The sequence below is a fragment of the Sorex fumeus genome, unplaced genomic scaffold, assembly GCF_029834395.1.
Source record: "Sorex fumeus unplaced genomic scaffold, SorFum_2.1 ptg000265l, whole genome shotgun sequence".
Taxonomy (NCBI): Eukaryota; Metazoa; Chordata; class Mammalia; order Eulipotyphla; family Soricidae; genus Sorex; species Sorex fumeus.
In genome coordinates, this window is record NW_026606322.1 from 30,539,137 (window position 1) to 30,565,140 (window position 26,004).

The 26,004-nt window shown below is 35.6% G+C and overlaps 3 protein-coding genes across 4 annotated transcripts; all 3 read left to right on the plus strand.

Annotated features, from left to right (window-relative positions):
* The first annotated feature begins 8,812 nt into the window (after positions 1-8,812).
* Positions 8,813-9,109, plus strand: LOC130018661 (keratin-associated protein 16-3-like). 2 transcript variants are annotated; one of them, XM_056109458.1, is made up of 2 exons: positions 8,813-8,913; positions 9,019-9,109. In XM_056109458.1, the coding sequence occupies exons 1-2, from the start codon at positions 8,813-8,815 to the stop codon at positions 9,107-9,109; spliced, it is 192 nt and encodes a 63-aa protein (XP_055965433.1). The 2 variants fall into 2 exon arrangements, with proteins under 2 accessions (XP_055965433.1, XP_055965432.1); XM_056109457.1 differs by having other exon boundaries at positions 8,813-8,876; positions 8,979-9,109.
* A 4,751-nt stretch (positions 9,110-13,860) lies between these two features.
* LOC130018667 (keratin-associated protein 19-3-like) lies at positions 13,861-14,148 on the plus strand. The gene is made up of 2 exons (XM_056109467.1): positions 13,861-13,924; positions 14,036-14,148. Exons 1-2 carry the CDS (start codon positions 13,861-13,863, stop codon positions 14,146-14,148), a joined length of 177 nt encoding a protein of 58 aa, XP_055965442.1.
* A 7,151-nt stretch (positions 14,149-21,299) lies between these two features.
* LOC130018476 (keratin-associated protein 19-3-like) lies at positions 21,300-21,587 on the plus strand. Its single transcript, XM_056109168.1, has one exon. The coding sequence runs from the start codon at positions 21,300-21,302 to the stop codon at positions 21,585-21,587; it is 288 nt and encodes a 95-aa protein (XP_055965143.1).
* The last annotated feature ends 4,417 nt before the right edge of the window (positions 21,588-26,004 follow it).

Sequence of the window (26,004 nt, forward strand, 5' to 3'; positions counted from 1 at the left end):
AATCCTATGCTGGGCGTCAAACATTTGAGGCCCTGAGATGACAAACTCTGTTCAAATAACCAAAAATTGAACTAAACAAGGTGACCTGGGATCAATCCAAGAACCAAAATATGTAACACCTGAGATACTAGATTTATTCTAATATTTTCCCTGTTTTCTCTCTTGTCCATGTTGTGCTTTCATAACTATAATTTTTCCTTTCCTTTTACAATAAACTCTCCTAAATTAAAAGTGCATAAATGACTTTCTTTAACATGTCTGACTATTTGTACTTGTCAACAGCAGTAAAGAAAATGCCAGGCTACTGCTCACAATAGCCAGAATCTGGAAACAATCCAAGTGCCCCAAAACAGATGGTTGGTTAAAGAAACTTTGGTACATCTATACAATGGGATACTATGCAGTTGTTAGCAAACATAAAGTCATGAAATTTCTTATAAATGAATGGTCATGGAGAGTATCATGCTGAGTGAAATTAGAAAGAGAGGGACAGACATAGAATGTCTGCACTCATTTGTGTAATATAGAATAACATCATATGAGAATAACATAAGGACGGTAGCAACAGGGCCAGGATGATAGCTCCACCACTTGGAAACCTGCCTCATGTGCTGGAGAAAGAGGCAGTTGGGTGGAGAAAGGACCACTAAGTCAATGATGGCTAGAGGTATCTCTCGTGAGGGAGATGTGTATTGAAAGTAGACTAAGGACCAAACATGATGACCTACCAGTATCTGTATTCAAACCCTAATGTCCAAAAGTAGAGAGAGAGTAAGCAGGAAGTTGCCTGCACAAAGGCATGGGGTGGGGTGGGGTGGGGTGGTAGTGGCCTAAGGAATACTGGAAACATTGGTGGTGGGAAATGTGCGTTTGGAAGGATGGGTGTTTGATCATTAATGAAACTCAATTATAAAAGCTTATATAACTGTATTTCATGGTGATTCAATTAAAAATTTTAAAAAACAAGAAAAAGAAAGTGCCAGGCTACTAAAAAAGATTTATATCTAATGTGAGGTCAATGAAAAATAAGCATTTCTTCCTTTACCCCATTTTATGCACATTTATTGATTGTAGTGATAAGAAGTAATTATAGAGTAAAATATATCCTTAAATGGCCACTAACATAACCTCCTTTCGTGAGTCTGTCATATTTCCTTCTGGTACACTAAGGTGTTACATAGCTTCGTTCTTCAACATTGCCAACTAATTGAAATATTTTCCATTTATTTCTGGGACTTTAAAATTCATTGTCATTACCACTGAGGTCATCTTTATTGTGGCAATGACTGAATACAAATATTGACCTGAAGCTGTGTTTATTCCAGCTGATGTGCTCCAATGCTGACCTTCATAAAACAACAACCCACGTAAGTGGGTAATTTCTTTAAGGGATTTCAAATGATTTTTGCATATGAAAAACAAATAATATCAATATTCAAAAGTATTATTTTAGGTATTGAACAAAGGTGCATATCTGTTATTTTAGTTATCAATATTCAAGAAAAACAACATGATGATGATTTTTTTAAGTATAATGTAATTCAAGAAAAATACAAAGTACACAGAGCTATAGCGATAGGACATGAATAAGGCACTTGCTTTGCAAGCAGTTGACCTCAGTTTCTTTGTTCCCTGGCACCACATATGATTGCCCAAGCAGCATCAGGACTGATACCTGAGCACAGAGCCAGGAGTAAACTATGAGCATAGCTGGGTATGACCCTCGAATAAACTGCTATAATAATACTATGATAGATTTGTGTAGCTCTCAGATGTTCTGCAATGTTATCCCCAAAACCACCTTGAAGGGAAAGTACAAATTTGTGTGTGTGTGTGTGTGCATGTGTGATAATTTTTGTTTGTTTGGGCACTACACTCATCAGTGTTCAAGAATTATTCCTGGCTCTGCTCTGTGCGCGACTTCTGGAGGTGCTTGGGTGACTATGGGATCCCTGATATCCAACCTTGGTCAGCTGTGTTTAAAACAAGTGTACTCCCTTCTGTACTATTTCTCTGACCTTTAGGTCAACTAGTTTTTTACAAAGGAGTGGATAAAATAAAATTAGGTAAATACTTCTCTTAGATGAAATCACTCTTGGAGAACTGAAGAACCACTTGTAAAAAAATTAAAGCTAGGTCCATATCTCACACTTTCCACAAAAGTCAGTTAAAGTGTATCAAAGATCTTCAGATCAGGCTGCAACTTATAAAGTGCATTGAGAAAAATATAGGCACACTGCACCAAGATTTGAATCTTAATGGTATCTTCAATGATGCAATGCTTTTGACAAAGGCAACATAATTAAGAACAAATGGGAATACCTCAACTTAAAATGTTTCTACATGGCAAAAAAACACATACTGAAAAGAAGACATCTAACTGAATAGGAGAAAATATCTGCACACAAAGCATCAGTTAAAGAGTTGATATCAGATTAAATAAAGTACTAAGCTTAACAAGAATGAATCCAAATCTACATCCAATAATTGGAAGAGGAAATGATCACAGACATCTCTGAAAGAGCAATGTATGACTGATAGGGACATGAAAAAATCATCATCTCACTTGCTCTTAGAAAAATTCAAGTGAAGACAACAAAGAGATATCTCACCAGTGAGAATGGCAAATATAAAAAAAAAATCCTGGGAACACTCTGTGTTGGTCAGAATTTGGAGGAAATGGAACTCTCACGCATGTTGATGGAATGCTGAGTCACCCAATATGGAAAACAATTTGGAGACTTTTCAGTTAACTAACAACTCAGCTGCCATACAACCCAACAATTTCACTTCTGGATATCTACACTGGGTCACAAAAACAATAATCCTAAAAGACATATGTACACTTCTTTTTGCTGCAGCACTTAATATAATAACTAAGGTATAGAATCAATCTGTGTGACTGTGTGTGGCTGCAAGGAACAATGACATCTTGCAATTCACGGCAACATAGGTGGAACTGAAAGAAATTATGTTGAGTGAAGTTAGGTGATGGAGAATACAGGATGTTCTCACTGCCCTGCATTATATAAAATAACTGGACAAGGGCATGCTAATCAAGAGAGGCTAATCTAGATCACCCATCTCCCCAGTGCATAGGAAGAATAGAGACAAACGGAATTGAAGGCAAAAAGTAAAAAGGGACAGGAAGTAAGGGGGGCAAGGTAAAAGACAATGGGTGAGTCTGTGATGTAAAGCTGGAGTTGTATCCTTAACTACAACAACAAAACTCTGAAAAGTGTCTGTCAGGTGGCATGCTTGGTGGTGGGAGGGATCTGGGGACACTGGTGGAAGGAAATTGACACTGCTGGTGGGATTGGTGCTTGAACAATATATTTAGGTCTAAAACTAAACAGTGAAAAATGCATAAATAATAATTCTTTAATACATTTAGAAATTAAAATAAATTTACAAGAATAAAAGATTGCAAGCACACTCAAGTCTTGGATTGAATCCAGTATTACTCAAAACTAGGTTTTCTAGTCATTATGTTGATTATTCTCCCCTCCTCATACTTTCTTTTTTGGTTTTGGCAAACAAATAAACAATCCGAATTATGGTCACATGCCTTTGAAGAGTGCAATTATCATAGATGAATATTAAAGATGGCAGTCCAGTGACTGGAGTGATAGCACAGTGAGTAGGGCTTTTGCCTTGTATACAGTCAACCTGGGTTCGGTTCCTAGCATCCCATATGGTCCCCTGAACACCTCCAGGAGTAATTATTGAGTGCAGAGTCAGGAGTAACCCCTGTACATCGCCAGTGTCACCCAAAAAGAAAAAAAAAAGAAAAAAAAAGAAAAGAAAAAGATGACGGTCCACCTCAATTTTGACTTTTTAAATATTCTTATGTAGAATCTGTAACACTGTAGCACTGTCCTCCCATAGAGATAGCAAATCTAATCCAGCTGTATAATTAAAATTTACTTGTCAGTACTGCCAAAACAAAGCTCTAGGTAGAAAGAATTGTTGCAATGTTTTCAAAATTCTCAATTTTGTTTACATATTTTCTCATTGATAGCATATCAGCAATATTTTTATTAATACAGAAGAGCAACTGTGACCTCACATTGAACCAGCCAGGTAGATATATTTCATAGTTTCCATAGTGAACTGTAATCTTTAGTTTTACTAAAAAAAACCATAATTTTTCATGAAACATCAATTCTTAATTGGAAAATAGCATCACAAACTGAAAGAAATACATGTAAAGAAAACAATTATCAGTATCACTGTTTGGTGAACTAGTACTCTCTGTATTGTATTATTGTATTTTCTTTTATTATTAGATTGTATTGATTTTGTTGGAATTAAAATAGCTCTCCAATCTAACTCTTTCCAGGAAATAGTTGTACCTTTTCCAGAGTTATACTCCTTGATCTTCAATCCCATGATGAATGGAAGATCTGGTAGAGTTTAAAAGCAGAATATGACCTCATTAAAACTGTCTGACTTACGTGTGATTTGAAAGCTTACTGTTGACTAATGAGGATGGAATATTCAAATTCTCAACTGCCTTTTAATTTCAGATGAATGATTAAAGTGGAACAAAATCCAAGAGAGCAGACATAGGAATTTAAAAAGATGTGAGGCAGCCAAATATTTCCTAATTAGTACAATGAATCCTCAAACATACAATTTAAAAATAATCAATTGCACTGCAGTATATGAAGAAATTATGAAAACTTAGATCACATCATTTAAAAGTTAAAAAACAAATTTTCCAACATATGAAACATATATCTGACAAAATACTGAACTCAAGTATATAAAGAACTTCAATATATCAATGATAATAATAAAATTATACAGCTTAAATATTGACAAAATGGATGAGCAGGCACATTAACGAGGGGGATGTCAACATTATCAGTAAGAATATATAATAGTTTCCAATGTTATAACTCATCACTTAAAAAACAGGCAACATTTAGATACATATAAAATAGTCATCCAAATTAACCTGAACATGTTAAGTACTATCAAAGAGGTAAAGCTATTTCACATTTCCTACATTTTGGTAGAGCTGTAAATGTACTGAACATTTTGAAAACGATTGACAAGATCTATACGTGCTGTAGTCAAAATTTAGAAATTTAAGGGTTGTGGGTGAGGCACAAGAGACAGACAGCATGTTTGCATATGTAAGGCCCTGGACTCATCCCCCAGCACTGCAAGGTCCCTAGAGCATCACTGGGTATATGGTACCTACAACATTTAAAAAAAACTCTTGGAGATTGGCTCTCACATTTAAGTGACACTAACGAAAATAAGCAATAAATACCTGTTGGACATTAGGTTTTACAATTTACTTCTGTCAGTATTTGTCTTTTAAAATTATTTTGGATATTCCAGAAGAATTTCCAGTGCTGATGTTTTCTTATTGAATCTTATGGACAAATACCTTGTTATATTAGCTTTTTAATATCTCTGACCTTAAAACATATTTACTAATTTGGTTTAGGAAGGAAATATATAATTGAAAAATGTACACTTCAACTTGCACATATATTATCCATTATTATAATTTTTTAAAATAATAAGGCAAATGGAATAGTGGTTACACATTTCTTTAAGGCTAGAAAGGGTCTGAGCTTCCTGCCTTCCCAAATATTGCTCGAGCGGGCCCAGTAACGTTTCCATTGGAGACTTTGTTGTTACTGTGTCTGGCATATCGAATACTCTCGGTAGCTTGCCGGGCCCCCAAATATTACTCAAGTGAAATCAGAGAGCCCTGAATGCCTGTGAGAAGCAACACTTGTGTTTAAAAAGTTTAGAATCCTTTTATCCTTGTAGCAGTTATTTGGGTTTGTGTTTGTGTGTGTGTTTCAGCTACCTGATAACTTTGAAATACAGGTATACATATACATTTGAGAAAATTCATCATTTGAAAATTACTTATAAGATTAAATGAACTTGAAGAGCACATATGAAGCAATATATAACATTAACATGTTCTCAAAGGCTAATGCATGAAGTTAGGGGCTAGATTGCTCAGACTTAACTAGGCTCTGAGTTAACTTTGGCCATATGTGACTAAGCTATTGAAGTCAGCTGAAGAACTTTTGACCTCAATTTATTTCTATAAATATTTGTCTTTTAAAATTATTTTGGATATTCTGGAAAATTTTCCAGTGCTGATGTTATCCTATTGAATCTTATGGAGAAATACCTTGTTATATTAGCTTTTTAATATCTCTGACCTTTACACCTATTTACTAACTTAACAGAGATTTGTTTGTCATATTACGTAGAATAAAAGGAAAAAATAAGAAATTAGAAGAGAAATACAAGAAGAAAATTGTTCTAATGGAGGTAAATATACAAGAAGAAGGAGGAAGTGGCCAATTAGAAATTAAATAAAAATTGATGTCATAAAGAAGTTTTATATACTTCCCAATTTCACCTACAATATAAAAATTGGTTAGTGATCATATAGAGGGTGAGTGAGGTTATAAAAGAAATCATAAGGCTGGGATATGGCTCAAGTGTTAAAATGCAGGATCAGAGTGATATGCAGCAGGTATAATGGACCGCTTGGGTGGACCTTTAGCACCAAACCATTAACTGTGTATACCTGGAGGACGTATTTAGTATATATGTATATTGCATATATGTGTATATAAAATTTAATTCAAAACACAGACAACAAATGCCAATAGGAATGAGAAAAATAAAATCATTATTAATTGTTGATGGTGATGCAAAATGATACAATAGTTTGAGAAGAAAGTCTTATGCTATCTTCCAAAGCTAAATATATTATTTTATATAGGACATACTGAGACATCACAAAGGCTTAGTTGAGAATTTGCTGCACACAAAACCTGAAGACAAATATTTACAGAGGTTGTATTCATAATTGCTGAAATTTGTAATCAAGGTTCTCATCAATAAATGAGTGGAGAATAAAATATTACGTTCAGTCTTGCATTCAGATAAGACTATATGGAGTGATAAACAAATTATTCAAAAAATAACAAGCCATAGAAGAATAGAGATGAATTGCAAAAGTGTATGCATTAATGGATGACAGCAACATAAAAAAAGCTAAATACTATATGAGTATACCCAAGAAATTTTATAAAATAAAAAAAGCTACGGAGGCAGAAAAAAAGATAAGTGGGTATCCAGGTTTTGAGGAAAAGAAGATATTTTTGAGAACAGAAGAGATTTTTAGAAAACTTATTGATACACTATTGAATTAATGTATCATACTAATTCAATACATTGATATTGAGGGGAAAGATAAATATGAGGTGGTTGGGTGCATAAAAGTCTTCTATATGGAGAGATAGTACAGAGAGTGCTTGTTTTGCACTCCAATCGTGATTTCATCCCTTGCATGACATATGAATATTGCCTCTTGAGCACCACCAGAAGTGCTCCTTCAGCCAGAAGTAAACCCTGAGCATTGCTGGGTGTAGTAACCCTCCACACAAACTCTTCTGAAAATTAAGCCCATTTATCAAAAAGAGATTGTATGTAAACTCTCATACATATGAGTAAAAAGTTGAAGGACAGGTGACTGTGAAGATAAAAAAGATGTAATCTGCTTTTTCAGAAGCTTCATGGCTGGAAATCATACCAGAGAAACGGGAGAATCCAAGACAATTACTTATCATCTGTTTTTGAAGCTACATTTAAAGTGTTTCCATTAATGAGATCTGCCCAAGGTGTCTGAACAATTTTGTACCGTATTTATCTAAGCCTAGAAGACAGAACAGAGATTGAACAGTAAGCAATGGGCTTTTGTAAGTTCAGGTTAACATTGTTTCATCAATTGTAACAGGCATAATTGGAGTTTATTGTTTCAAAGTTGTATAAAAATTGAAAAATTATGCCAGTTAGTATGATAAAAATTCTAAAATTAAATAAAAATAACCCATCTTTTTCTTTCCTAATTTTTTTCTTTGTTTCAGTCTTTTTTTTTAGTTTTGGGTCACACCCAGCAATGATCAAGGGTTACTCCTTGCTCTGCACTCAGGAATTACTCCTGATGGTGCTTGGGGGACATATGGGATGCCAGGGACCAAACCCAGGTAGGCCGTGTGCAAGGCAAATGCCCTACCCACTGTACTACTCTTAAGAATCAAGTTGATTCTTCCTGGCTCTCACTTTTTCTACTGCTTACTTGTCTGAAAGAGATAAACTACATTTTAAATGAAGGAATAAAATTCATGAAAGGATACATTATAGATCTTGATGTTTGACTTCCTTCTATATATATTTTATTTTATTTTATTTATTTTTTTAACATTTTTTTCTTTTTTTATTAGTGAAAAACCATGAGGTACAGTTATAGGCTTACAAATTTTGAGTAAAACAACTCAAAGACATATGGCATTGAAGAAATCTTCAGCTGAAAACCACGTTACCCAAATCAATTGATATGCTTGACTACAAAAAACCTACTTAGGATCTGAAATATCCAGCTTTTGAGTCGACAACATTTGATAATATAATGTGATGCAAGAAGTTTTCCTCCAACTCTATCAAGGTATAATTGAGAAAAATAAAATGGTCATATTTCGTGTCAGCATGGTGGTATAGTAATTTATAAAGGCCACCCAAACTAGGCAACAAAGCTCTCTCAGACATTTTAATGAGTGTGAAAACCGAATGCTGTGTCACAGGACCATGAATGAGTTGTTCCCAGTGTAATAATTTTTTAAAATGCCACAAAAGGAGGGGATGCATGTGATTTGTCACATGTTTGGATCAAGGTATATAAGCATCCCTCTGCACGAGCTGCTATTCGTACTCAAAATCTTGCTTTGCACAGAAAACCAATACCTCCACCTCTAACACCATGAGCTACTACGGCAACTGCTGTGGAGGCCTGGGCTATGGCTATGGAGGCTTCAGTGGCCTAGGCTCTAGCTATGGCTGTGGTTTTGGCAGCTTCCGCAACCAGGGCTATGGCTGGGGTTGTGGCTATGGAGGCTATGGCTCTGGTTATGGCTCTGGCTATGGAGGCTGTGGCTGTGGCTGTGGCTGTGGTTCTGGCTATGGAAGCTACGGCTATGGTTCGGGCTATGGTGGCTACGGATGTGGCTGCTGCCGCCCGTCCTGCTGTGGAGGATATGGATTCTCCAACTTCTACTGAAATCCCATGCTGGGCGCCAAACATCTGCGGTCATGAGATGATAAGCTCTGTTCAAATAAACAAAAGTTGAACGAAAATAATCTCCGAGGACTAAACCCAAACTGAGATTTATGCCTGTTTGAATATCTGATATTTTTAAGAATTATCTTCCTAAATTTGTTTGCTTCCTGTCTTCTTTCATAACTAGGATTTTTCTATGCTTGCTGCAATAAACTATAATACTTTGAAATGACACCTGTGGCTATATGATTTCTTTTATGTAAATACTGACTCTCCCTTGCACTGTGTATTAATTTTCTTCACATTTTTTTTGGCTTTGTGGGTCACACCCGGTGATGCCCAGGGGTTACTTCCTAGTTTTGAACTCAGGAATTAGTCCTGGCGGTGCTCGGGGGACCATATGGCATGCTGGGAACTGAACCCAGGAGGGCCATGTGCAAGGCAAACACCCTACCCACTGTACTATGACTCCGGTCCCCTATTTTTCTCCCACTTTTTAAAAAAGAAACTACCTTGAATGTTGATTATATGTCCCTGCAACAACATAGGTATTTAAAGATAGATGTTACAAGAAGTAGTGCACTTTATGCATTTTGTACCTCACTTTAATATTTGGCATTAGTTTCAATTTAGAACCTTTATGGTAGCTGGTGAGATAGCACAGTGAGTATTATGCTTGCCTTGCATGTAGCCAATCTGGTTTCAAGAGTTAGCACCCCATATGAACCCTGGAGCTCTGCCAGGTGTGAACCCCGAAAGCTGAGTCAGGAATAAGCCCTGAGCACTGCAAAGTGTGGCCCCAAAACAAAAACAGAATCCTGAAGTATATTTGTTGTTTTGGTTACTAGATTTACAAAAAGAAAAAAAAGAGAGAAAAGTGATTAGGCAGTGCTAATTTAAATGCTATGAAAATGCTGGAATGCATTTGTACAAAACTGCAGACTTGTTTAATTAAACATAAGAATAAATTGGTTTAGCAAGCTCCGAACAGCTACCCATTTTAGTCAATCATTAAATCTAGTCAATCAGTCAAACATCCAATCCTAACACATTGGTTTTACATTGAGTAGATGAGGAAATTAATAGCTTGATGACTTTATCAGATCAGTGTACCACTTTGTCTGACAGAAGTACAATGTCAGCTATTCTGTTTTCTTAATGGCTAATAGCATTTCTCCACAATATGGGGAAAAGAATTCTGTAGCTCAAAAGAAAATGGTAATAAAGATAACTAATTGGAAATATGTTTGACACTCCCAGCAAATGTAATATCATATTTTTAGAAATTGGACTTACTGAATTTTTTGATCTTCTCTGTATTTAAGGAAAATTGTTGAGCATTTTTTTGCTTTTTATCTTCTTTCTCTGTGCTTTAGTGTTTATTTTCCTAAGAGGGCAGGAATGTCTTGTTCTGTGTGGTAGAAACACCACTGCTTCCTTCAAGCCATTCTTTACTTTATATACTGGGTTGGTCTTAGATGGATCCTTATCTTTTTACTTTTCTGAGTCACAAACTTCAGAGACTGGTCCTATTGAGGACAAAATTTATAAGGAGAATTAAAATAAATGTCTTTATTTTATCAAAGAATACCCTATGTCATAGCATGAAAGAATGTTTTTAAAATCCTCTCATAGCATAAACAAGAGCCTACAGCCATTCTTGGAACTGTTCCTTTGTAAAAGTCTAGACCATCTATTTAAAGTTGAAGTCTTCCTAGAGTATCCCTTGGATTTCCTTTCTCAGTCTTCTTACTTTACCTACTTTAAATGTGCATTTCTCATAAAATAATCAGAATCAAAAGAAAATTTTGATAACTAAAAACAACGTTGTCACTCCAGTGCATCCTTATTTTAGAAGGATAAACCATTGCTTATCTGCATGAAATCAGTCTCATCATTTCAAGCCCCTATCTGGTGTATATCAGAGTTAGAAGGAAGAATGATATACTGAAATCTATTAAGCTATTTTGCACTTTGGGGTTTTAGTTGAACACAATAAAAGTTGAATATTTAGGAATCAGAGAGTACAGTACGTTAGGCACTTGCCTTTTACTTGCTGGTCCAGTTCCCCTCACAGCACATATGACATCCAGAGCCCACCAGAAGTGATTCATGCATACAAGACAGGACTGAGCCCTGAGCAGAACTGGATGTAGCCAAACCCCATCCCTTCATTAAAAGCATGAAATATTCAAACTATTAACTTTTATTTTTAGAGTAAGACATTATAATGGAAGCAGTTCTGGAGAAAGCAGATGAAAGAAATGAACAATCTAAACAATCTACCAGTTGTTCTATTTTTAAAGTAATAAATAATGGAACCAGTTCCTAAGAGAGAAGAAAAAACTGAAAAAAAAAACCTGAACAATCAAGCAGACTGAAGTGACATATATAAAATGTAAGCTGCCCAATGCAATTGTTAAACTAAAATAAAGTAAAGGCCCTCCCGTTGATCGTCGATTTGCTCGAGCGGGCCCAGTAACGTCTCCATTGGAGACTTTGTTGTTACTGTGTCTGGCATATCGAATACTCTCGGTAGCTTGCCGGGCTCTCCAGGCTTTCTGAGAGGGATGGAGGAATCGAATCCACATGCAAGGCAAACACACTATCGCTATTCCATATAAAATAATGAATACTTCACAATACATAGAACCTTTATCCAGTAAATAAAAACATTTTAAAAAATAAATAAAAGGAAAGAGGACAAAAATTATTATAATAATTCCACATTTTCTATGCTCAAATAAACTGCAAGTGCACAAATACAGTATTACAAGAGCTATAATGGGAAATTATAGTCTATTCATACAATGGACTACTTTGCCATAATAAAAACAATAAAACTAACTCCACAGATAGCACATGTGTATCTCACAGGTATAAAGACATACACAATAATTCAGGAGGTTGAGAGAAGTACTTATATATGCATGATTTCATTTATTTAATACCCAGATCAAACTTGTAAGAAATAATTCTGGTAGAGTGAAAAGAGATATTTTAGAAATTTCAGCATGATTTATTTAGATAGTCTTTTAATATATGAAAATATAAATGACATATTTTAGATTTCTGTGTTTTAATATATTTTGCATACCAACAAGAAGAAACAAATAAAATAATGGCTTATATGTTTCATTAAAACAAGAAGTTTAAATTGATTTTTTAAATACTTGAATACATCATAGTAAGTTACCTGTGTCTATAACAGATGCCATCTTTATAAGAATCATAGGATGCATTAACCTATTTAATACTTTATTTATTCAATTCATGCTTCAGATTAGTCAGTGAACAGTCAATCCAATTGGAAAAATAAACCATTTTTTATAGTCTCACCAAAAGCTTGACTAGGTTTGATGCCATATTGAGTTAATAAGAAAGATGTTTATTTAAAATTAAGTGCATATATGGGTGTCTAGGTTCTAGGTGATACACTATTTGGATTAAGCTGAAGGATATTTGTGTTCAACTTTTTATTTATTCTATACATTTTTATGTCAAACTTACTCTTGGAAATTCTGAAGACATTCTGTCTTTGAATAAATTTCACAAGGTCTTTGCAAATGATATATTCTTAACATTTAAGATCTTGATAAATATTTGATATCTTAGCAAGAGACCGACTTTCTGTTTTCTGAGAGAAAATAAATTTAACCAATCACAGGTAAAGAGAATTCAAAACGTTTTTTTTAAAAAAATATATGATAGACATAAATAAAAATAGAGAAGAATTTAACTAAAGAGTGTGTAAAAATGATGTACATAAAAGAAGAATTATGTACCTCACTATTTCACCTAGTTCCAGATCCAAAAGAGAAACTGAGTCAAAGTGATATTTGGAAATGGATAGACTGAAAAATCAGCTATATAGATAGAGCAAAGGGAGAAAATAGGGGAGAAAGTGGCAGAAAAGGAGAATCAGTCTTTATTTTTCAGAGTACTTTGAATAAGTTACATGCTAAAAAGAAAGGCAGGATATATAACAGTTTTTAGTCTTTTATAAAATATTTCATTACTATGATGTATCTTGAGTATTTGGACAATATTATTTTATCTTGTTAATTCAATTTTGATAAGAGGTCAAACAAGTATGCCAAACTAAACAAAAGAAAATTGTCTATGATGGTCAATAGTATATGAATCATAGAAAAAGGTGGCTCAATTTCTATTCCAACATTTTTATCTGAATTTCCAAACTATTTCCATCAGTTGAGTTGATGCCTTCAGGCTTTCTAAGTTTTTTTTTTAACTTTGAAAGGAGACTTCACTATAAGTTTTGGATATCTTGAAATGATAAGATAAATTTTAGACACTGGAATTTAAACAATTTCTTTCATGTTATTCTAAGTAGGGAATAACAATTCAAACCAAGCCAGAGATGATTCAATCTTTAATTTTTAAAGCATAGCACATTGAAATATGTTGAGTTAAATACACCTGACTATGAAGAAATACATCTAGTTTGGTATGACCAGACTTTGAAGATTTTCAAATTCCATTTCATAAAAGGGATGAAATGTGTTTAAGTGACACCGTGACTAGGAGATAATGCAAGCTAAATACTTTAATGAGTTCAAGAGCCTCTTTGTAAGGATTGTAGCAAGTAGCAGGGAGAACAACCCCAAATATGTGGCAGGTGATTGGTCACATGATCTAATCAAGGTATAAAAAGCACACCTCCACAGACAGGGACTATCACACTCAGGACCTTGCCTTGAACAGCAAACCACTTCACTCACCCCATCACCATGTGCTACTACGGCAGCTACTACGGAGGCCTGGGCTACGGCTATGGAGGCTTCGGTGGTCTAGGCTGTGGCTATGGCTGTGGCTACAGAGGCTATGGCTCCGGCTTTGGAGGCTGTGGCTGTGGCTATGGAGGCTATGGCTCTGGCTTTGGAGGCTGTGGCTGTGGCTATGGAGGCTATGGCTCTGGAATTGGAGGCTATGGCTATCGCTCTGGCTTTGGAGGCTGGGGATGTGGCTGCTACCGCCCAACTTGCTGTGGAGGATACGGATACTCTGGGTTCTACTAAACTGCATGCATATATCTTAACACCTGGAACTAAATGAAGCTTTCTGAATATGGGCTCAGCAAATGGACATTCTTGATCAGGGTTATTTGTGCAGAAATAGTTTGTACCAATTTTGGCTAATTTTTATATTCATGCCCATATAGTCTTCAAATCCTATCCATTTGTTTTTTAATTTATTAAATGGGTTATCCACTTGCCTTCCAATAAAGTATTTGAAAAAAAAGCATGACTTTGGTTTTGTTTATGAAGCCTATTCTATTAATGTGATCATATTCTACTTGGTATTCAATGAAACAAACTATGTTCTTGACTTAAGATATTTTTTTCTTTTCATGGACCTCTCTCTTTCTCTCTCTCACACACATACATACACAAAGGCTAGCTTAGACAAAAATTGAAATGAGTTAAAGTGATTATTGATTTAATATTTCTACCCTTAAATTGATTTAGGAAATATCCAAAATTTAGGGACAATAGAAATGTGATAACCATTTGACCTATCCATAAGTTTATTTATTTAATATTCATTTCAACTCACACTGCTCAATTGGGATCAATTGTATATCAAATGCTTCCATATTTTCAAATGTATTTGTCACTGTCACTGTCACTGTCCTCCCGTTGTTCATTGATTTGCTCGAGCAGGCCCAGTAACCCCTCTATTGTGGCATTTGTTATTGTGTTTGGCATATCGAATACATCAGGGGTAGCTCGTCAGGTTTTGTCGTGCAAGGTAGATACTCTCGGTAGCTTGCAGGGCTCTTGCCATTTATATTGTCAGTTCAGGAAGATGTAGTAAATCAAATCATAACATTAAAATAATAAATAATTTTTACTAATTATTAGTAAATTTTTACATGAATATTTGTATTTGAAGTTACACCATTTGATAATTTGACATTTTCATTAACAATTTGATAATTCATAGAGGTCATTTTTATGATATTAAGAAGATTTTCAGTTAACTTTATAAGCTAAAAGGATTTTCATAATATGACAGGGCATTCTTCTTCACCATTATCACAGCAATAAAAAATTTTCAGTCCAAGGAAATGGGAAAAGCCCTATTTTGGGTTAATTTAATTATATTTATATAGATCTCAAGCAGAGTTTAATCTAATGAGCTTTCTTATTTAGCAGAATTTATATTGCCCTGGCAAAATAATATACATGTTTATCAATGAAAGAATAATAATTTGGAAACAAATATCAGTGTTTTTTTATGAGAACAAAGAGTATATTCAGGTAATAGTGTTATTAAAGTTATACTCTTAAATTAAATAAAATGTTCAATTTTAGTTAAATTTATTAAATTGCAAAGGTGGATATGTGTAGGATAACATTGGTTTGTCCTTTCAGCCTTGCTGTAGGGAGTCTAGGTTTATTGGGTTACTCCCATCACAGTGCTCCCGTTCCTCTATGTGTATTTGTAACTTCTTTCTTTGTGCTCTGTTAACTTGTAAATATTGTTTTTCTCTTCTCCTTAAGTCCTCTGTATAGTTAATTTAGAGCAATGTCCTTTCTATATGGACACAAGGAGATAGTAAATGTTACAAAAATGTTTTGTAACGTGGGAGTTAATTGACTCTCAATGATATTTACCTCTTGGGCATCTGTACTCTCAACTTAAGCCTCAGTTGCCCTTACTTCCTAGCACCCCAAAAGCTGGGTCCCGACAAGGGACTGGATGGACCCAGGGCAAAGGGTAAGCTATGTGCTATCCTGGTATTATGGCCAAAGTGAGATAATGCTAAACTATAAGTTAAATAGCATAGTCATGGGCAAATTCTGTCATGATACAAAAAGTAATAACTAGATTCAGTTCCTGCTAGGGATAGAAAGGATTAATCTGGACTGAGCACTGTAGTCTGAGTCTGTGGCAAGATGTTCCCAGGAGAGCCACCCTATAAGCCTCAATGTATCTCTTACTGTATCCAAACAAAAATAACTAATATTAAGAAGTAGGATTAAGATGTTAATTAAGTTATTGGACTAAGGAGAAGAGAAACACTACTAGGTGGTGTTTCTGCCCTTGAGCCTGATGGGTAGTCAGGAAGGGCTTTCTTATGTTGATTTTGGACTGGGGCTGGGTGTAGCATCTGCCCCCAGTGCTGGGGAGTGAGAGAGAGAGAGAGAGAGAGAGAGAGAGAGAGAGAGAGAGAGAGAGAGAGAGAGAGAGAGAGAGAGAAAGAGGAGTTGGAAATGAGAGAGAGAACAGGACAACAAGATGGAGTGAGGAAAGAATAGCAAGGGGACAGAGGGAGAGGAATGTAGGGGGAGAATACAGGAGAGAGAAAGCCCAGGCTGTGAGATGGAGCACTGAGAGATGAGTGGGAGAGACAGGAGGAGACGGGAATGAGGAGCAGCGAGAGACTAGAATGGGGGGCTCAGAGAGACTGGAATAGGCACATGGGGAGAATGGAATAAATGGCAACTGATTAACCAACCAGCTTGGCCCTCATTTATCCTCTGTCTGCCCTATGACATGAGCCGTCCTAGCAGGGGGAGTGGCCCAAGACTTCCCCCCTTCCTCAACTCGGGAGGAGAGGGAGAGAGTCTCCATGGCTCTCCCCATGGCCGCCCTGGGACATTATACAGATAAACATTAAGTGAAAGCAGTCACAGGCTTCTCACATTGAAAGCTAAAAATAAACTTAGATGGTCTGAAGGAATAGTCAGAAAATTGATGTCTCTGCCAGAAAGATAGTTAAATGGGCAAGGTGATTATTTTGCATGGGTCCAACTGAGTTTGATCCCTAGTACTCCAAATTATTCCCCAAGCACTAAGTGCAGAGCCAGGAATATGTCCTGAGTACAGCCGGGTGTGAATCAAAAATAAAACAAGCCAAAGAAAAGGAGAGAAACAGAGACAGAGATAGAGAGACAGAGACAGAGAGAGACAAAGAGACTGAGACAGAGACAGAAACAGAGAAAGAGACTGAGAGAGAGGAGAGAGGAAAATTAACTACTATGGAATTAAATTATACTTTAATGATAGAATAAGGATCAAGGGCAAGATTCTAGTCTCCTTCCATTCAATTACTATTTTATCACTACTTATAGTCAAATAGTGTATACATATATATGTATATCTATAGCTCTATCTATCTATCTATCTATCTATATATATATATATATCTGACCAGTCTTGCTCAACTTCTATGATCATAGTTAAATTTATGGAATATGAAGGATTCTTTTTCTAAGATCATGATTTATTTAAATGTCATGATACAGAGAACTGAAACTCTAACATTAGCTTTATATAGTTTTTACTGATCTTTGTATGTGTACATGCATATATATGTATATATCAAAATATGAAAGACTTCATTTGAAAGTCAGACTCATTTTCCCACATAAAGGCAAATATTTTCAGCCTTCAGTTTTCACTTTTCACCTTCCAGTCAATCCAACCTGGGTGCTTTAGATCCTCAATGTGCAGCGCCAGTGAGATATTATTGTATGGTTCCATTCTTTTACACATGATTAGATAGATTAGGTAAGTCCTTTGTTTGATGGACATTCCTTATAAGGTTAAAGATCAAAACAATCATCACTGGCATTAGATGGAAAAATAATGACATTCCTAGTATATTTCAGTCTATCTTAATTTCTGCTTAAATTTTCACCTAAATAGAGGAAAAACATTTTTATCTATAGATACAGTGCTCACAATTTCCAGAATAAAGCTATGTTATGGTCAATAAAATAATATTTTCCTCATTTCAAATCGGGCGCGTTCAGCGTTAGGGCGTTTGCCTTGCACGCAGCCAACATGGCCGACCCGAGTTCGATTCCTCCGCCCCTCTCGGAGAGCCCGGCAAGCTACCGAGAGTATCTCGCCCGCACGGCAGAGCCTGGCAAGCTCCCCGTGACGTATTCGATATGCCAAACACATAACAACAAAGTCTCCAATGGAGATGTTACTGGGCCCACTTGAGCAAATCGATGATCAACGGGAGGGCCTTTACCTTTACCTTTACCTTTACATTTCAAATAAGATGTGACCCTCAAAATTAACTTGTCTTTATTTTAGAAAGTTTCCCCCAAAGAGAATACAAAGATATCATTGTTCAAGTCTTTGACTTTACTGAATTCGTAGTAAAATAAAAAATTAACATAGGAAATATTTAATTTATCCATTTCAAAAAATAATTATTTTCTTAGAGATATCATTGTTCTTTAATCCATAAAAATATCACTAAAGGGACTAGAGACATAGCACAGCAGAAGAGTCTTTGCGATGGAAGTAAGTGGTCCTCCTGGGTTCAATCCCCACCACTCCATACGGTCTCCTGAGCCTATAAGGAGTGATCCCTGAATGCAGAGCCAAACAAATCATGACAATGTCTAAGAAGTGCTGAGTAAGTCCTGAGCACAACTGGGATGGTCCCCAAACCAAATAAAATATCAATGAAACTTATTCAGTTACTGGGCCCGCTCAAGCAAATCGATGAACGAAGGGAGGACAGTGTTACAGTGCTAAATTTAAATTTAATCCATTAAATTTAAATCATTAATATACTTCACAACTTTTTATTAGCCACAAAATTTGCATGCATATGTATTTTTGTATTCGTATGTGCTTATATGCTATATGCCAATGTATATGTGTGCATATACTTAATTGTGATCTCTATGATATACAGAGATATATAATAGATAATGTGATATACTTTTTGTGATATATAATGTGATATGTAATGTGATATTTATTTTTCTATTTTTTATTTGAAACTAAATAAATTTGGCATATTTTATTCTGAAGTTTTATAAAATATTTAAGAAATATTGGTTTTCTCTGAAGTGGATATAGCTATTTGCATCAGAAACAAACTAAATTACCTCTTCCAATAACCTAGGACCGAGTAGACATTTATGATCATTCCTAAGATTCTTAAACTTCTTAGACATAGCAAAGATTGTTTGGCTTCAAAATGACTCATTGACTATGTAAATTTTTGAAAATCATTATTTTTTTTTACAGATTTGAAAGCAAATATGGAAAAAATTGATACCTAAGAAAAAGGGGTCTAACAGTCACAGCAGACATCAGGATAAACAGTCCTTTAAAACTTGAATATTTAGAGGTCATATTCCATTTTTGAGATTCTCAGAGAGCCCGGCAAGCTACCTAGAGTATCTCGCCCGCATGGCAAAGCCTTGCAAGCTACCTGTGACATATTCAATGTGCCAAACACAGTAACAACAAGTCTCACAATGGAGAAGTTACTGGGCCCGCTCGAGCAAATCGATGAACAGTGGGAGGACAGTGACAGTGACAGTTAACAATCATAAAAAACAGGGTTTATTCTTTTCTTTATTCAACAAGCATGCTTTATTTACAAGTCCAATAAACAAATTAAGTTGGAAAATATAACTTATTGGAGGCCAAGAATATAACTCAGCATTAGAGCACTTGCCTTAAATATATGAGCCCTGGACTTTTCAGTTCTAAAAAGAAAGGTCTAAAATTAATTCTACTTATAAAACTAAAAACAGCAATAAAAGGAAAACCAAGCAAAACAAAACCCTCACTAGCATGCCTTAAGTCACATAAAATAAACATATTATTGAATACCCATGTTTGAGATAGGCTGCATTCTAGATGGAAGTAGATATGGGTTTGCTTATGCTACGTTTCTGGACTGAACTGAGGAGATAGTGAAAATTGACAATTTTATGTTCTGGTTTCCTATCTCAACTTTTTCAGTACCAAACGTCTGCTTTGTAAAATTTCAAGTCATTGATATTTTAAGACTAGATGATTTTAAAAGTATAGATATATATTTTTTAAAAATTAGCACCTCAATAAATAAGCAATGTCTGGGAAAAATGCTTTTCCATTACTGACAGAAGATAAAGAGCTAGAAAACACAGAATTGGTAAGTAAAATGTAAAAAAATGAGAGGAAAGAGTGAATAATCTGAGTAGAGAAATGAGGTCCAGATTGGCAAAAAAAAAAAATAGATAAGAATCTAGCTGGTACAAGAATGTATTGGAAATCAGTTAAGAATGATTTAAATTTAAAGTACAGCAATAGGGCATTTGCCTTGCAAGTTGTCAGCCTGGCTCAGCAAGTTCAATTCCTCCGCCCCTCTTGAGAGCCCGGCAAGCTACTGAGAGTATCTCGCCCGCACAGCAAAGCCTGGCAAGCTCCCCGTGACATATTCGATATGCCAAACACAGTAACAACTGTCACAATGGAGACGTTACTGGGTCCGCTCAAGCAAATCGATGAACAAAGGGAGGACAGTGCTACAGTGCTAAATTTAAATTTAAGTCATTCAATTTAAATCATTTAAAATTAAATTTAAAGAGAGATATGGTTCAATAAATTATATACAGATTTTGTGGAAGAATATAGAAAGAAGAAGAAAGTAATGAGAAAGCTTGGAGCAAAAAATATCAATTTTGAATATAATTTGGATATAATCCATTCTGCAATAGTGGGTAAAATTATTAAGACCGTATTAACAAACTGCATTTCAGACTGGATATAAAAGTGAGCCTATTGTCTTATATAATTCCTTAGTTTCTGAAATAAATGCATTATGTTAATAAAGTGAGTGAATGTTTTGCACACTAATATGCAATATCAAACAGCTTGTCGCGGGGATATGTATGTGTATGTTCAACTTGAAAAGTAAATCTGACATTTGAGAATTGTTAGATTATAGTTTTAAATGTTATTAGTGGATTGGAATTTGGATGGGAGGTAAAATAAAATAGCCCAGAGAATGGCATGATGAAGGGAAATAAGAACTATTTAATGAGAAATCAACCATCCACTAGGAATGATGTAACACGTTTAGTAATGAAGAAGTCTATTTTGAAGAATTTTTGTTTTGTGATTGAAAGCAGATTTTTTTGTCTCATTAAAAATAAAGGAATGTAAATAGATCAAGGCATTCTAAGTAGGCAGTAAAGCAAGTACAAAATATTTAATGAATGCTGGTCTCTCTTCTTGTTAGCAAACATTAATGAGTTTCCTCTTGTAAATGATTACCACGAAATGATACAAAAGAATGCCCACTTGTTGGGTTGCATTTTTCTGCTCAGAGTATATAAACACTCCTGTACAGTTGTCCACATTCACACCAAGACCTTGACTTCAACAGCAAGTTAAACTCACAACCCCTGACACCATGTGCTACTACGGCAGCTACTACGGAGGCCTGGGCTACGGCTATGGAGGCTTCGGTGGTCTAGGCTGTGGCTATGGCTGTGGCTACAGAGGCTATGGCTCCGGCTTTGGAGGCTGTGGCTGTGGCTATGGAGGCTATGGCTCCGGCTTTGGAGGCTATGGCTGTGGCTATGGAGGCTATGGCTCTGGAATTGGAGGCTATGGCTATCACTCTGGCTTTGGAGGCTGGGGATGTGGCTGCTACCGCCCAACTTGCTGTGGAGGTTACGGAATCTCCGGGTTCTACTAAATAATTGCCCTAATATCTCAGCATCTGTTGCATGAGTGGATTTGACAAAACACTTTGTCAATGGATGGTGATTCTAGTCTCGTCAATGAGTATACTTAAGAATTTTAAATAATTTATTATTTTATATCTGATTGCACCATGTATCCTGTTATGCTCAGCTTGATTACAAGCAAATGACTTATGTTAAATTCACAATAAATTACTTGATTTGAAAATATGACTTCTTTTGATTCATTTTATTACATTATTTTGTATACTTATAAGAAAACAACTTTGTTGTTTGTCTATTAGAAATACAAGACATACAAATTATATATATATATATATATAGGCATATGTAAGTTTAAATTAGTACAGAAAGAAACCCTTTAGGAGAATTAGTAATACAAACAGTAATATGTTATTCTATTTACTATTGGTATAAAACTTCAGACTTGATACTGATGCAAAATACCAGCTCAGCAGTTTTAACTCTATGCTTTGGAAGTAAGTTTACATGGTCTATATTTTGTCTGTTTCTTAAAGAAGTTAAAATTTTGGTACAAATCCTCTCAGTCTTCAAAATTATATAATTTTATTTCATATTTCTATGTGTGAATGGCAGACTTACATTTCTCGGTTGCTATACATTCATATTAAAATTGCATGCAGAGAAAATCTTTATAAGTAATCAGCATTTCTAAATTTTAGAGAAAGTAAGCTCTGCTTTTCTATGAATCTCATCTATTTATTAACTTCTTTGGTTATGATTTCATCTAGTTCATTATGTATATGAAGTGAGCCTGACTCAAAGGTCACTGAGTAATAAAACACAAATGGAATAACAAAATGTGAACTTTGGTTTTTCAGCTTGCTCATATCACTGTATTTTTATGGGGATTTTGCTTGTCATCATCATCATTATCAATACCAACCATTATCACAACCTCTTCATTCAATCACTGCTATAGGGGTTGTAGAAAACATCACAGTCGACTGAGCCGGTGAAGTGAAGCCAATTTTCTCTATTGAATAATATACTTTAGTCCATCAAAGTGGGATTTCTGTTTTCCTCTCCTTTGGCTAATACCACCAAAAAAGGCTTCAGGGGTCTGGTACGCAATAATCACGGTCACGGTCCTCCCGTTGTTCATCGATTTGCTCGAGTGGGCCCAGTAACGTCTCCATCATGAGACTTGTTGTTACTGTGTTTGGCATATCGAATACGTCACGGGTAGCTTGCCAGGCTCTGCCGTATGGGCAAGATACTCTTGGTAGCTTGCTGGGCTCTCCGAGAGGGGCGGAGGAATCGAACTCGGGTCCAGCCATGTTGGCGGCTTGTAAGGCAAATGCCCTACCTCTGTGCTATCGCTCCAGCCCAAAATAAATAGCACAGCGGTAGGGCATTTGCCTTGCACGCCGCCAACACAGCCGACCCGAGTTCGATTCCTCCGCCCCTCTCGGAGAGCCCGGCAAGCTACCGAGAGTATCTCGCCCACACGGCAGAGCCTGGCAAGCTCCCCGTGACATATTCGATATGCCAAACACAGTAACAACAAAGTCTCCAATGGAGACGATACTGGGCCCGCTCGAGCAAATCGATGATCAACGGGAGGGCCTTTTTTTTTTATTACTTCCAATATAATCAATATTAAATATTTTTGTTCTGTTTATAATTGCATCTATCTATTTCCGAGGCAATGAAAAATGTTCTTAATTTTTAACAAAAACTTTCTTTACTTCCAGATAACATTTTTCACCATATTCATCACATTAATAGAGACTTTGATAATGAATTGAAACTTAAAAGAAATAAGATAATCCAAACCTGCCTTTGATCTACTCAATCGACTGAAAATTTAATAACAGCATAGAAGAATGACTTTTCCTCTTATGGCAACACTAAATGTAAATTTGATTCAAAACTCCTGCTTTTTAATTGCTAACAGACACTTAAAATAGAGCCCGGCATGCTACCCAGAGTATTCGATATGCCAGACACAGTAACAACAAAGTCTCCAATGGAGACGTTACTGGGCCCGCTCGAGCAAATCGACGATCAACGGGAGGGCCTTTACCTTTACCTTATATAAATATTACAACTATAAATTTTACTAAGATAAATTTATAATTTATTGTGCTACTGAAATTTTTATTCTATCCCATAATTTCCATATCAAAGTAGGAATAGTCTTTTTGAATTACAAGTTGAAAAATAAGCCTTTCAATCATAGTCACATTCTCTGTGCTCATGCAAAAATGTAAACTCCTTAATACTTTGGAATATATTCACAATTCTAAATTATTCTTATAAAAATTAAAGAATTTGTTTCATCACTTGGTTGATTTTATGAAATGGCAATACCACTCCATTGAATAGCACATTGATTAAAGGATAATATTGTACTAAATGCCATAGTAGCCATCGTAATATTATACAGTTTACTGGGTCTCTGATAAACATTAAAATGCTTCTTAGATTAGCCATTTAGCTGTTCAGATCTGCTATAACAGCACTCACTTTAATGCCAATAAATTAAATGATTTGTCTTTAATTATTTTTGAGAATCTTGGAACATCACTTAATTAGTAGAACACATGACTTTGTATGTGTAAGACCTTGGATTCAACCCCTAACCCTTATGTCCTATTCCCCAGAGCCACAGTTATAACCCTAATGGATTCAGGGTACCAAAAGGTGTGGTTTCTGCAACAATAAACAACCAAAAATGTAAGGGTGCGTATTAACTAAATGTGATGTTCTGTTTAGATAGTAGTTTAGGTAAGTGAACAAACCCATTATAATGTGCCCTACCAATATTCCTCATAAATCTCAGCAAAACCTAACAATCCAGTCATGTGAAACAAGTATCTGAGCCCTGACTTTCAACATGTGATCTCTTTTGCAAGACCTTGATCAAAGATGTAATTATTACTAGCCTGCCCTTTGGTTTAGGTAAGGAATCTGAATAGGAGACCAAATGTCTCCCATTATTTTTTTTAATGTTCAGGCGCCTTCCCAGCAGTGGCCCGAGGGTTCTAAGTTAACACTCAGTGATGCCAGAACCTGACAACTCAGAATTATGGCTCAGCCGGGCACTGTTGCTTAAATATTGCAAAGCTGGGGGACCACCTGTGTCACTCTAGTCAGGCTGGGATTCTCATGGCACTGAAAATGAACTCGGGGCCTAAAGATTTTAAGAGCCACCCTCCATCCATTTGAGCTGTCTCTCCTGTCTCATGAGTCCCTTTATTTTTTTATAGTCACAACATCTATTTAAAGAATTTCCTAAATATCTAGGTTATAGAAATTCTTAAAAAAAATTTAGGTGACTTTAGGAGATGTTTTTGTTCGGGTGACACACCCAGATGTGTTCAAGGGTTACTCCTAGCTCTGCACTTAGGAATCAGTCCTGGCATGCTTGAGGGACCACATAGGATGCCAAGGATCGAATCCAGGTCTGCTGCAAGCAAAGCAAGCACCTTATCTGCTGTCCTATTGCTCCAGCTCTAATATATATGTTTTAAACAATTAATCCCAGAAAACCTTTTGTTATATCTTAAGAAGGTCTAGTAAAACATTTCTGTAAAACTGAAAAACAGTTATCAGAAAAAAACAAATCACTGTTGATATAACTCATCTGAATTGTGTAGAGAAACAACAAAGAAATGGAAGATATCAAATGATAAACAAACCCTTGGTCTTGGAATTCTGAACTGAGAATGCCAACTTAAGTGGGGGGGGTAATTTGTATGGGGGGATGATTATAAAGACTGTAAATAGCAAAATGATAAAGGTGGAGGGTTTTGAGTTATCTTGGCAGTGGTGAGGTGACATCATTACATCAAAAGCATAGACATTAGCACTATTATAATCACTTGACCCACATTATAATGATTTAATTTTTCAAATGAGCTTATCAGGTGGCGCTTCAAGCCCTTATTCTCCCTGACCATGAATCTCTCTCTCTTGACTCTGTACTTTTTTGCTTGCCTATTTACACTATGGAGAAGGCTTTGTTCTCTGTTGGACACACACTTCTCACTTTGTCTCCCCTCACACTTTTCTAATAAGTTACATTTAAGAAAACCTACCTTGTTTCACTAAAAAAAATAGATTTTATCAAGTAGTTGAGGGTACCTTAGACATTTGAGGGATGCTGACACTTGTTTTGAGAGAAGTGCTGAAACATCTTGTACCTGAGACCATGATTAACAGTGTTTTAAATGACAGTGTCAAAATAAAAACTGTGAAGGAAAAAAAAAATCAAGGGAAAAATGATCAAATTTTAGGCAAAGAGAAAATGGGGTAAATGTTTAGTGTTGACTTTGGAGATGCAGATGAGGGATAAAGTAGCGTTGATGGTTTTATATATGTATATAAGATGGGGCCAGAAACACTTTACCTGCCTCACATATTAATTTAGATACAGTGATG